This window comes from Mustela nigripes, chromosome 13 (assembly GCF_022355385.1).
Source record: "Mustela nigripes isolate SB6536 chromosome 13, MUSNIG.SB6536, whole genome shotgun sequence".
Lineage (NCBI taxonomy): Eukaryota > Metazoa > Chordata > Mammalia > Carnivora > Mustelidae > Mustela > Mustela nigripes.
In genome coordinates, this window is record NC_081569.1 from 80,306,909 (window position 1) to 80,320,900 (window position 13,992).

Below are 13,992 nucleotides of genomic sequence, written 5' to 3' on the forward strand. Positions count from 1 at the left end.
ATAAGATATCCTGCCTCTTTTCAAAATTAACAATGGGTAGTAGTAATACTACATTGTGTTTGTTTAAACTAACTGGGAATAAATTACAATAGATATTTTGAAAATAATTATATAATTTTACCTGATCCTGGATGTTTAGAAATTATAGCTTTAGCCAACACTGTGCCTAGTAGCTTTGAAACAGAAATCCGCACATCATAATTGGAACCTTCAAAGGACTTAAAACATAGTGTGGCCACACTATCCAAGTCTGTACTCCACATAAAGATGGCCTCTTTCTGAAGTTCAAGGAGACACTATTTAATTGAAAACAAAACAAAACAAAGCAAAACAAAAAAACACAGACATTAATGAAAAATAAAATGTAAATGTCAGGTTCAGATCTATATAAGTTATAGAAACTATCCAGCTCTAACAAAAATTATATACAAATCCAAAGTATCTAAATAATGATTGCAGAGACAACAAATGAATACTTATTAAAAGTCATAAAAATTATACTTTATAAAACAATGTGTCCACAGAGGATGGGAGGAGAACCCATTCTAAGTAGGTTAGAACCAATCTGTTGGCTAGGAGCAGTTGTGAGAATAACATTAACATAAACAACGCTACTGTCCTATCTGACCAACTATATTAGGAAGGCCATGATAATTCTGAAGATCACAAGACTTGGCCTAGATCTGCGGAGGACTAAACTGCCTTATTTTGCTTCTGTTTCCTAGCTTGCAAAAAGTGACATATTCAAAAGAAATTAAAATATCAAAACCTAAATCTTAGACTTAAAAAAAAAAGAAAAAGAAGGCGTGATAAAAACAAATCACTCTCAAATAAAATAAATTTTACATGTAAACTTCAGGTTATAAAACTATAGAAAGGAAGCATAGTAGAGTGAAAGAAATACTCAGAGTCTGGTAACCAGAATTCCCCACCCTCCAACAAGGTCCGGAGGACCTTGGGAAATTCATACAACTCTCCGGACCTCAGTTTCCTCCTATGCTAAAGTAAGATGGGCTAACTACCAAGATTATACTCTGAGATCATGTACCTATTAACAGGGATACTAATTTAATTTTCTTTATATTTATTTTGAGAAATTCTGCTTACTAGACCATATTACCTTTGCAGCAGCACAACGAACAGACATGGATCTATCTGTTAAGCAGGATTTAGCAGCTTTATAAACATCCCTGTGGCAAGGTGTAGCAGCAGCTCCTAGTCCATTCAATATATTTTGCAGACTAAGCATAATCTCATATCGACCTTGAGACTACCAAAAAGAAAAAATTTAAGAAAAAAATTTTAACTGTGAAAAGTAGCATTAAGCATTACAATTTCTCTCATATACTAGTGAAATACTTCAATATCTGTATACACTAACCAACCCATCTAACATCAAGAAACATTAACAGTTGTTATTTTATGAAATGTTTCACCATTTGAAAAGTGGTATGTCTACATATTATTTTAACAAAATACGAAGGGTTGATGTGAAGATTAGGTGAAATTATATTAAAAAATCCTAGCACAAGGCTGGCATGTTGTTAAGCATTCAATAAATGGTCGCTATTAATGAGGTAACATGGTAAGTGGTCAGCTTCTGGCAGTCAGGTATCCTTGGGCAAAACCGTTCACCATTTAAACGGATATATCCACCTCACAGGTTGTTGTGAAGATCAAACAAGTTACTATATGCAAAATGCTGAGAATAAGGCCTGACATATAGTAAATGCTCAAAAGATTTTATAGCCATTAATATTTTAGCATTCATTGGGCTGCGTAGCTTAACTCAGAGAACAAAAGGCTGGGCTTTGGACTTAAAAAGACTTGGGGCTGAATCTTGGCTCTGATCCTTAGCACCTGTGTGACTTTAAGTTGTTCTTACTTATTTCTCCATCTATAAAATGAGAATAAGATGAACCCCACAGAGCCAGTGTGAGAAGTAAGTAAGTCCTTGTGGGGAAGACATTTACCGCAGTGCCTGGTACATAGAAATACTCAAATAACAGTTGCTGCTTATACTACTGATATTTTAATAAATGCCCCAAATGATTTCTATATCCCAGGAAATTAAGGCCAGTAAAGATAACTTAAAGATAACTAAAGTTGGGGGAAGACAAAGATCAACATCAAGTATCATTTTCATAGGAATGTTATTAATTTTCTTTGCCCAAAGGAGCTCAAAATGAGTAATTAATAGGTGGACATAACCAATTGAGTCTCAAGGTGAAACTTCTGAACTTTCTTTTTATCCCAACTTTATGATGTCTATTACTGAAGGGCATGAATCAAAGGTGGGAGCTCTTTGGTCATCTCCAACTTGTAGTACCTGATCTACTAAGTCATATAGATAAAAAATAGCAGGAAATAAAATCCTCAGCAATAACTTGAAAATTTCTGAGACTTAAAGAGTAATCCCATTAACCATGAGGCCTAAAAAGATTATAGCTTAACTAAGAGAGTTAAGTGGGAAAAAAAAGTTTATTTATTTATTATTTGAGAGAGAGAGAGAGAGAGGGCATGAGAGGAGAGAGGTCAGCGGGAGAAGCAGACTTCCTGTCAAGAAGGCAGCTGGGTGTGGGACTTGATCCAAAGACTCTAGGTTCATCAACTTAGCAGAAGGCCATCGCTTAACCAATTGAGCCACGCAGGCACCCAGGGAAAAAAAGTTTAAAATGGCCATTCCTCAGCAGATAAAAGTTCTTACAAACATTTTCTTTTAAGTAAAACCCAATTTTATAATCTCTTTTTTTAAAGATTTTATTTATTTATTTGACAAAGAGAGATTACAAGCAGGCAGAGAGGCAGGTAGAGAGAGGAGGAAGCAGGCTCCCTGCTGAGCAGAGAGCCCGATGCGGGACTCGATCCCAAGACCCTGAGATCATGACCTGAGCCGAAGGCAGGGGCTTAACCCACTGAGCCACCCAGGTGCCCTATAATCTCTTTTGATGTTAACAATCTCTTCTGCTGAATCACTTTCTTCAGTTTTCTAGCAAAACACTGCTTAGAACTGACTGAATTCGATCACTAGTTTTTTGTTTGGACTTAACTTCTGAAAGATCTTGAATAAGCTACATTCTTTTTTTTTTTTTTTTAATTTTTTTTCTTTTAAATAATCTCTACACCCAGCATGGTGCTTGAACTCAAAACCAAGAGTTGTGTGCTCTACTGTCTGAGCCAGCCAGGCACCCCAAATCAGTTACATTTTTCTCGAAATTTATCATATTTTATATATGAACTTTCAAATTAAGGTCATAATCTATCTCAGAGTCTCAGGATCAAACTCTGTGTCAAGCTCTTTGCTCAGGATGAAATCTGCTTGGAGTTTCTCTGTCCCTCTCCTTCTGCCCCACCCTACTGCATATACTTGTGCATGCAGGTGCACAAACGTTCTCTCTCTCTCCCCCCTAAAATAAATAAATAGTTTTTTTTTTTTTTTAAATGTGTGGGCAACTAGATAGCATTTTAAAAAATTATTTCAGAGCTGTTTTCTAGACTTCTCCTCTAGGTGAGGTCAGAACAAGAACTAGAATGTTGTTTTTATATTTAGAGGTGCTGAGGGGCCCCTGGGTGGCTCAGTCATTAGATGTCTGCCTTTGGCTTAGGTGGTGATCCCAGGGTCTTGGGATTTAGTCCCATGTCAAGCCCCCTGCTCGATGGGAAGCCTGCTTTGCCCTCTTCCACTCCTCCTCCCTCAATGTCTCTCTCTGTCAAATAAATAAGAATAAAATCTTAAAAAAAAAAAAAAAGGTGTTGAGTTATCCTTAAATACTAGGGATGACAGATTTAAAATGTTTGATAAACACATATACAAATGCTTTAATTTCAAAATGATTGGTGAGGGGCACCTGGGTGGCTCAGGCAGTTAAACATCTGCTTTCAACTAAGGTCATGATCCCAAAGTCCATCCCAAAGATGGAACACCCCCATCAGCTCCCTGCTCAGCAGGAAGCCTGCTTCTCCTTCTGCCTCCACCCTTCCTCCTGGATGTACATGCTCTCTCTCTCAAATAACTAATAAAATCTTAAAAAAAAAAAAATTAGTGAAATTATAGTTGGCAAGAAATTACAGTATCTTGGAAGACAAATGAAGAGACAGTTACAAAAACAAAGGGTATTCCACAGTGGTAAATGATCACAAATCAATAAGGCTAAGGCTGAGAATATATTCCTCTGACAACTAAAAGGTCAACCATACCCTGGTCATACTTATATCCTCGATGCTCTTTCCCAACCTGCCTGTATTCCTTACTCTTTTCTGTTCTGGTAGAATACCACTCCAACCATCAGGTACCCAGTTGTTACCAACTATGTATCTGGATCCTTGTTGACAAGCACTTGCTGTAATACTAGTATTAGGGGAAAAGGTGATGCGAGAGGATGAAGCAGGGATGGGTCTGCCAGAGAAATACTTGAAGCTTTTGCCAATCTGGATTTATCCAAAATTGTAAATTGTATTACTAATTTTCTAATAAAGATTTAAAATACAAAAGAGATATGTACATCTCCTAGAAATATTTCTAGGAAATATTTATGGATATATTTATATACATACCTATGTATGCTTACCAGAGGTAAAGCACTTCTGTTGGCTCAAGAAACCATAAAACACAAAACCATAAAATACTTTTTATTCTTTTTCTTTTGATACAATAAAAATTATAGTTTATCTTTTTAATCTTTGGTTGAACTTGTGGTTACTCACCTCTGCACTCTTCATAGCTTTAAGAATATTCCCCACTGTATCAGTAAAGGTGTTAACCAGTACTCTACCCAACTTCCTGTACAAGGAACCCAAACATACCACAGCAGCACTGAAACAACATTTAGATTAGGAATTAATCATGAGTGAAAAAACAGGAATCAAAAAAATCTTAGCCTATGTAAAAGTGACTATTTAATTTTACTTTTAAAGTATAAAACTGCCCAGAATCTATTCAATTATTAAATCCTAAGGTATGATGCATGCATGAATACCAGGTAATTACACTTCCCATAACAATTTTTTTAAAAAATGGGTCTTTAAATAATCAAAACCTCAGCCCAAAGATTCAATTCCCCCAAATTCTTTTTATAAAATAATTTTCCATGAAACTGACCTGCATATATTGGCTAATCAAAGATAATCTTAAAGATGCAAGGTAAGAAAAACAGGAAATAATATTCTTATCAAGTCTGAAGTCTGAAAACTTCTTGGGAAAATACATTCTGTTATAAGCTAAAAATTAGATCAACAGAAATTTCTGTAAAATTACTACTGTGGAACCATACATGGCAAATGACTTTCTCTAAAATAACGGACAAAAAAATGAACTGAATCCTATAGAGAAAGAAACTAAGCTGTTCTTTTTAGGAGCTTAGAAGAGTATATTTCTATATGGTACTTACTATTAACTTTTACTACTAAGAGCTAATAAATTAAAAGAAAACCCAAGAGGTAAAGAACTCAAAATACCTTTTTCTTAAACACTCAACGGCTAAGACTTTTTTTGTATTTATCCTTAAAACACTTCTTTTTTAATAGCTGACATATATTAGTTTCAGGTGCACAACATAGTGATTCAATAATTATAAACATTACAAAATGCTCACTACAGGAAGTGTAGTTACCATCTGCCATCATACAATGTTATTATAGTATTATTGACCATAGTCCCTGTGCTGTACTTTCTATCCCTATGACTTACTTGTTTGTATAAATAGAAGTTCGTACCTCTTAATCCCCTTCACCTATTTCACTTAACTCTCTCCCTATCCCCCACTCTGGCAACCACCAGTTTGTGTACTACATTTATGGGTCTCCAGCTACTACATTTTTAGTAAGACAGTTTTCCTTCCTAAATCAAGACTTCAAATATGTCTAAAATATTTTTTAGAATAGTCTCTCAACCAATGGGAAAATGTTTTTTTTTAAAGGTAAATTTAAAAAATGAGCAAAATAATTTGTGCTCAGTTTCAAAATAATTATCAAGTAGTTTGGTTTCTTTAGAAAAATTATTCAACAAGGAAACACTACTTTATGTTCAGTTTTAATATTTAACTTACAGTTTTGTGGGAAGATAACTTGGAGAATCATCTTTGCTACGAATAAGATCATTACATTTATCGATTGTCTCGTAAACAGAGAATGTGTCACCAATACTATAAAGAACACCTAGATTTTTAGCAAGGAGTTTGCGGGTAGGAGGCCCTGGGGAGCTATTCAACAAAGATAGGAGCTGTTCAACAAGAGTCTTCTGTTTCTCCTTCACATCACTCTAGAAAGGAAGATAACAAAGAATTCCAAGTCAATATAATTACATGTAATCTTTTAATACGATTTTTCTTTCATATATTTAAGAATTAAAAACTCCAGAAAAATACAAAATTATTTTGACTAAAAATTACAAGTTGGTGGTGTAGTCATTGTGCCACACAGGGTAGTTTGCGGCCCTGCAGGTATCTCCAAAAAGTAATTTCTGGGCCACAATACAGTGGAGTCTCTGTGAAGAAAGATAAGGGTTCTATTTCTTCTATATCCTTTTTCTTCTATTGAAAGGTAGAGCAAATATGTACTTAAACCAGAGGCTCTTTGTTATTAAGTCTCTCCCCCATACATATCTGTATAAATAAGCAGCAACCTATAATCTATCATGAGTTGACCTTGAAATGAAGGACTGCGTTACTCAGATCTTTTTCTAAGTTTAGTGCAATTTTCTTTTTGTAAACTTATGCATCTAAATGCCAGTAATGTTATTCCATTTTACTTGTCTACTTTCTGATAAAGGAGTACAGAATACCATTATAATAGTAAAGGTATTCAGATGCTCACTACAGCATAAGCTTCCACAACAAACTATTTGTTAGTATACGGATTTTTGTCTTGTCAAATTCTAAATTTCTCCATGAGTAGTGTCTCTGTACCATTTCTGTATTACATATGGTGTCACTTACTACGTAGAAGAATATCCTCATTCTTAGTAGGAGATGTATGCAGAAGTATGTAAGGTGCAATACCATCTCATATGGCTCAGTAAATCAGTCAATCAAATATGATAAAATGTTAACTGCTGAATGTAGTTGAAAGTATGAATGATTTGGGGTTTTTTGGGGGGGAAATTATTTCATAAGCCTAAGAGTTAATATGTTTACTAAAGGACTTTTAAATTTATATTCTCTGTAAAAAGCTCACAACTTTTTTTTTTTTTTTTAAAGATTTTATTTATTTATTTGACAGAGAGAGATTACAAGCAGGCAGAGAGGCAGGTAGAGAGAGAGAGGAGGAAGCAGGCTCCCTGCTGAGCAGAGAGCCCGATGCGGGACTCGATCCCAGGACCCTGAGATCATGACCTGAGCCGAAGGCAGCGGCTTAACCCACTGAGCCACCCAGGCACCCAAAAGCTCACAACTTTTTAAAAGTGAAACTCCCTTACAATATTTAGCAATATATTACACAAAGGCTTCATGTACTTCATGCATATGAAGTGAAGAAAATAATGAAAATGAAATCTAATAGAATGTGGTTTATAGTTAGTTTTTTATATTTTTGTATATATATATTTAAAGATTTTATTTATTTATTAGAGAGATATCACAAGCAGAGGGAAAGGGTAGAGGGAGAAGCAGGCTCCCTGCTTGGGGAGCCTGATGTGGAGCTTGATCCCAGGACCCCGGGATCAAGACTTGAGCTGAAGGCAGATGCTTAGCCGAGTAGGCCATCCCGGCTCCCCTTTTTATATATTTTTAAAGTAATATAAAAAACATTGATTTCTTCCTGTTTTGAAAGAATAGACTTCTTGTAATATTTCATTATAAACTTTTCTTTAAATTAATATATAATGTATTATTGGCCCCAAGGGTACATGTTTGTGAATCGTTAGGCTTACACACTTCACAGCACTCACCCCCTCCTCAATGTCCATAATCATTATAAACTCTTAACAGGGTCTAGCATTTGAAAGCTAATTTAGGTTATTCTGAATGAAATTAGAAAAGCAAACCGAACGACCTACACAACATCTGGCACTTAAAAAAACACTAAGAAGTTTTTGCAATTTTACCCACCCTGCTGGTTGCCAGCAAGAGCTTCTCCAAATAGCTCAACCAGTCAAAAATAAACTCTGCCTTCTGAACTTCACCTAGTTGATTGTACACTTCTTCATTCAGCAGTAAGTTATGAGCTAATTCCATTCCTTGCCGAAAATTCTCCTAGCTGGTGGTCACAATTCTTCTCATTAAACTTCAGTCAATATATCTAAGAAAAAAAAACCTGTAATAGAGGAAAAGAACATATTTTAAAAGGAAGGCAATTCTAATACTGGAAATTTCCACAGAAAGCACAAAGTATAATTAAATTGGGAGATAGTTTTTATAAATTATAAACTGGGTAAAACTGGGAAATCCCAACACTGAACTCTTAACAATGATACAAAATCTACCTTTGACTCAGTTTTTGGAAAGCAGACAGGCAAAGCAGAAAAAGTATCACTGATATTCATATGAAAAAATGTGCTAAACAGAAGAGACATTCCATTAAAATTCTAAAAATTTTTAGGTTAGGCTACTAAGGATTAGATTTTTAATTTTCTTTGTAGGATAAATATCCTTTTACTAAAATAAAATGGGTCACAGGTACATATCAATAAATGATCAACTATCCAGACCTACTAAAATTCTATAAAGGTTGACTTCTGCCTGGTCCTGTCATTTACCTGGATTTTGAAATTGAAGGACTTATTCCTATTAGCATCTGTTTCCTCAGCCTAATAAAGATACTGCATATAGCTTGAGGCTAGGAGTTTTAGCAAAAAGCCTCATCTCAACCAGAATAGTCCTATCTCTCTGAGCCCTGTGAAAGCAAAGTCCTTGTTTTCAAGACACTTAGATGGATGTTGTCCAGGATCTGTAGCAATAAAGATCATATCTGCTCTGACCCAAATCCAAAGCAGCCTTCATTTCTGCTGTAGCAAATACTCAAAAAAAGACAGAGTAGATTCTGCTTAGTTTTGTTTTTTTAAATTCATGAGTATGTCCTGGGCATATACCTTCCAGGATATAAATAACATGTAAGTGTATACACACACACACACACACACACACAAACACAGATTTATAAGATGACATCTTGATTACGGAATTTTTTATGTTTAGAAGGATCGTGTTCAAGTTTATAGCAACATGTCTACAACTCATTTTTGAATAATTAAGTGACTCAATCAGCCATAAAATACAGTAAATGTTAACAGCTATATGTAGACAGTGGGTATGTGAACGGTCATTTTACTATTCTTCACTTTTTCTGTATTTTCTAAAAGATCACAATAAAAAGTTGGAAAAAATTATTTAAGAAATTAAGAAACACACAAGCAGGGTGCCTGGCTGGCTTAGTGGTAGAGCATGAGATTCTTGATCTTGGGGTCCTGAGTTTTAGCCCCATGTAGGGTATAGGGTTTACTTAAAAAAAATTAAGGAAAATTAGAAGGGAAAGTTTAAGACAAAAAACACACAAGGTGGCTTTAAAAAAAATCATCACTACTACTTACAAGAGAGACAACTATCAACAAGAACATTATACAGAGAAGGCACTACATACATAAAAGATGGGTACTCTTATTCACTAATATATCAAAAATAAATTTGATAAATTATAAAACTCCCAGCAAAACAGAAACAGGTAATTAGAATTGCATGGAAATACAGATAGAATGCTGCAGGTAATTAAACTATAAAAATGAAATATATAGCTCATATTCCCCTAAACAAATCTCACTCAACCTTTTATAGAGAAGCCAGCAAGTGAAAATATGTTAGAAAATCAAATGGAACGCTTCCCACCATCTTGGAGCCTCTGGGGGCCTGCTGGGAACAGGACTCCTAAAATGACAAATTATGTCCGGAAGGTTGTGGGCCAAGGCCATTTTTGGTGGCTACAAGCGGGGTCTCCAGAACCAGAGGGAGCATATAGCTGTTCTTAAAATTGAAGGTGTTTCTGCTCGAGATGAAACTGAATTCTATCTAGGCAACAGATGTGCTTATGTGTACAAAGCAAAGAACGACACAAAGACTCAAAGACTCCAGGTGGCAAACCAAACAAAACCAGAGTAATCTGGGGAAAAGTAACTTGTGCTCATGGAAACAGTGGCATGGTTTGTGCCAAATTCCAAAGCAACCCTCCTACTAAAGTCACTGGCCACAGATTCCATGTGATACTATATCCCTCAAGGATTTAAACTTAATGAAAAGTAAATAAATAAAGATGTAAGTAAATAAATAAAGATGTAAAGATGTTTGTTCTCTTGTAAAAAAAAAAAAAAGGAGAGAGAGACAGAAAAAAAAAATCAGATGGAAGATCTGGGAAAGGCTCTTCTTTTTTTCAGAAATGTCAATTTTAAGGAACAAGAACATAAACAAAAATGCTAACAAATTCATTTTTACAGAGCCAAGTGAAGTTTTAGATTCTTGTTTAAATTTTCCTTTCTTAAATTATTGAAGCCAACTGACCAAAATATACACAATTAAGGAAAAAGTTAATAAATGCTAGAGAAACAGTTTCTGGAAGAAACATTCTAGCTATACAGAAGGAGAAAAGCAAGTGTACACTCAGTATCTATGATTGTCTAAAGGAAAAAAAAAATTACCTCACTATCATAGAGAAAATTTCTTTTAATTGCCATGGCAAACCAAAAATCTTAAGAATCAAATTACCCTTTTTAGAGGTCATTAGGACTGCTGAAGAGACTTTTTTTTCCCTTAGGCAGCAGCAATATTGTGGTGTAAAATGATCTATCAAGAAGCAAAATAGCTAACACAATGCAATAATAAATAATTCAGTAAAAAGCTTGAGATCATAAGCAGGGCAGAGTTACCTCCAAAGTCCTCAATACATTCCTCATATAAATTACTACTAAAAGTAGACAATTCATATTAGTAATCCTACATTTAACCACACAACTCTAAAATGCACCAGTGATCTCCACATATGCACTATCAATGGGATCAGCAAATGCTTTTTGCAAGTAACAGATGTTCCTGCTCTTACCTGAGGTTTCACTTTAGGAAGATGAATACAAATGGAGTCAATATATTGTTATGTTTTAATATAACCACACCCTACAACTCTATGTATCTGAAGACTGTTTATTTTTCTAATTTTCTCTTATTTTCCATTTTTATGTTTCTGTTGAGATTACAGAGTGATTAATTTATTAAAAGTGAACATACATTACAACAAATTTTTCAAACTACGAATATGCTACTTGAAAAAAAACATTTGTAGGGGCGCCTGGGTGGCTCAGTGGGTTTAAGCCGCTGCCTTCGGCTCAGGTCATGATCTCAGGGTCTTGGGATCAAGTCCCGAATCGGGCTCTCTGCTCAGCAGGGAGCCTGCTTCCCTTCCTCTCTCTCTGCCTGCCTCTGCTTACTTGTGATCTCTCTCTGTCAAATGAATAAATAAAATCTTTAAAAACAAAACAAAACATTTGTAAAATTACCCACCGTAATGCCAGCCATTATTTTTGACAAAGCTAACACTTGGCCACTTACCATGAGTGCTTTATATTTTCTCAAAAAATTCACAAAATTGTTCAAGAAACAGCCAGCTATTTTTAGATGAAGAAACTGATGCAAAGAAAAACTAAGTAACAGTCCTAATGTCTTGATGAATTTGGATGTATACTTAAGCAGTCTGACTCTAGATAATATGTGCTTTAACCACCAGATACTCTACTGCCACTTTCATCCAATCAAGTCCTTCCAATACCTCAAAATCAGCCATTTCTAAAAAAAGCTTAGAACATGTAGAGAATTTGTGGATAATATGGAACAGATCACTGTACTATTTCCTAAAAAAATGAACACCAGATTCCTTATTTTAATACATACGAGAATCTAGTAATACAACAAATGTTACCAAAAGAATTCTCAGGGTATTCATAATATATACTATAAATTTCCATGAATGCAATGTAATCTTAAGTATTAATCAAAACATGGCACAACAGTCATTTCCAGACCTAAGTAAGCTGTCCCGTGGAGAAACATAAACAGGTACCTGTTATGGATACTAGTCCTGTATTTTAAAAAGGTACACAAGAATATTACGTTACAGGGATGCCTGGGTGGCTCAGTTGGTTAAGCATCTGCCTTTAGTTCAGGTCATGATCCCAGGATCCCCACATTGGGAGCCTGCTTCTCCCTCTGCCTCCTGCTCCCCCTGCTTGGGCTCTCTCTCTCTGACAAATAAATAAGGTAAAGTCTTTAAGAAAAAAAAAAAAAGAATATTACTTTACAGTCAAATATTGTATATGCTTGCTAACACAAAGCCATTAGCTGAACTAAGCCTACAAACACCTTCAATGCATTTTAGCCCATAAATTTTTCTGAAGCACCGTTTGTTTCCTTTGTAATAACTGCTCATATTTTGTGTACGACAGATACTCCTAGTGACTCAATCATAATTTTCATCCCTGAAGTCTTCTATATAGAGAAAAACAGGCACTGTGTACTAGACCTAAGGTTCTAATGTACTGTCCTACTACATGACTCTCAAAGTGGGATACCCGTAGTAGTGTGCCCACAGAATACATATACTGGAGGATCAAAATTTACTTAACCATTTCCTCTCTGACATTAACTTAAAACATTATACTAAAATAAATACACATATAATATGCACTAGAAGACAAAATTAATGGTATTTCAAGATAAAACATGAACCTTCAGAAAAATCTGAAGCATGACAAGCCTTTGTAGACCTCTTTTAATAAAATCACCGCCCCCCCCCCCAACACCCACCACAACCCCACCAAAATTCACTCCCCTCTGCTGGTAAGAATACCAGTGTAGTGGAAATGTTTAAGAACAACCAAGTTGCTAGTAAGCTGAACTATATGAACTGCCATTTTTATACTTCAAAAAAATGGCTGAATATTAGCAAATTCACATGGTTCAATTTAAGTATCATGTTCAGTCTTCAAAGGCTTGGCATAGTGTAAGAAAGGCTAATGTCTCCATTCTGCATAGTGTTCTTACACCAGTGACTTTATTATCCTGGAGTAATATATCTGTATAAATATTGTTGACTGCTGAGATAAAAAGGAACCACCTCTTCAGAAGTTAATCTTATTATCATGAAGGGCTAATTTTCCATCTGAAGATGAGTTCACATCAAATTTGTATAGGCAAAGAAGTGTAGCACCTGTAAGAATTTTATTTTTTCACCTTCAACAATTTTATTCATTTAAAATATTTTTTAGGGGGGAGAGGAGAGCGAGAGAGACTCTTAAGCAAGCTCCACGCCCAGTTTGGATCCCGATGGGGTCTTGTTCTTAAACCCTGAGATCACGACCTGAGTTGAAATCAAGAGTCCGACTCAACTGACTGAGCCACCCAGGAGACCCTAAAATATTTTATTTTTAAATAATTTCTACACCCGATGTAGGGCTTAAACTCACAAGCCCAAGATCGACCAACTGAGCCAGCCAGGCACCCTTCACCTTCAGCAACTTCAAAAATAACACAAAACAAAATAGCCTACAGATGCCAGTCCTGATAGTGTTAACATGATTTTCTCTATATACGGTTTAAAGATTTATTTTGGTAGAGATAAGAACATATTTAAAATACAGTTAAGATTTATGGGGAAAAGAGTCTTCCTAATCAATCTTTTGGTCACTTAGTTTCTTAAAATGACTCATTATATCACTGTGAAGAGGGAAAAGAGAAAAAATCGCAATAATCAAAAAGAACAACAAACAAACACAAAATAAGATGAATCTGTTGGCTTTGTTTTTCTTTCCAGAGCATGAAAAGACCAATTTACAATATGAACAAACCATTATGCAGTAAGTGGAACTAATTCCAGAATGCATTAAGTGTGTGAAGTTTTGAAATATATCACATGTAAATTTAAATTACTTCCTTCAACTCTCACTTCTCTAAAAGTTATCACAATAGCTTCAATTCAGCTTTAGTTTTTAGTTTCCTCAGTTTTGTTCAAAAAGCATAAAGTAAACAA

The 13,992-nt window shown here is 35.1% G+C and overlaps 1 protein-coding gene and 1 pseudogene across 7 annotated transcripts in view; one reads left to right on the forward strand and one right to left on the reverse strand.

The window, feature by feature from the left end:
* HEATR5A (HEAT repeat containing 5A) overlaps positions 1-13,992 on the reverse strand; it is a 111,253-nt gene that overhangs the window by 88,322 nt on the left and 8,939 nt on the right. For all 7 annotated transcript variants that reach the window (XM_059373041.1, XM_059373043.1, XM_059373040.1 and 4 more), the window contains exons 3-7: positions 8,043-8,247; positions 6,045-6,256; positions 4,705-4,813; positions 1,121-1,270; positions 122-296 (exon numbers count right to left, since the gene is read on the reverse strand). In XM_059373041.1, the coding sequence (XP_059229024.1) occupies positions 122-296; positions 1,121-1,270; positions 4,705-4,813; positions 6,045-6,256; positions 8,043-8,168 (772 nt within the window). In that variant the 5' untranslated portion in view covers positions 8,169-8,247. The remainder of the gene's footprint in view (positions 1-121; positions 297-1,120; positions 1,271-4,704; positions 4,814-6,044; positions 6,257-8,042; positions 8,248-13,992) is intronic.
* On the forward strand, positions 9,867-10,207 carry LOC131998780 (large ribosomal subunit protein eL33-like; annotated as a pseudogene).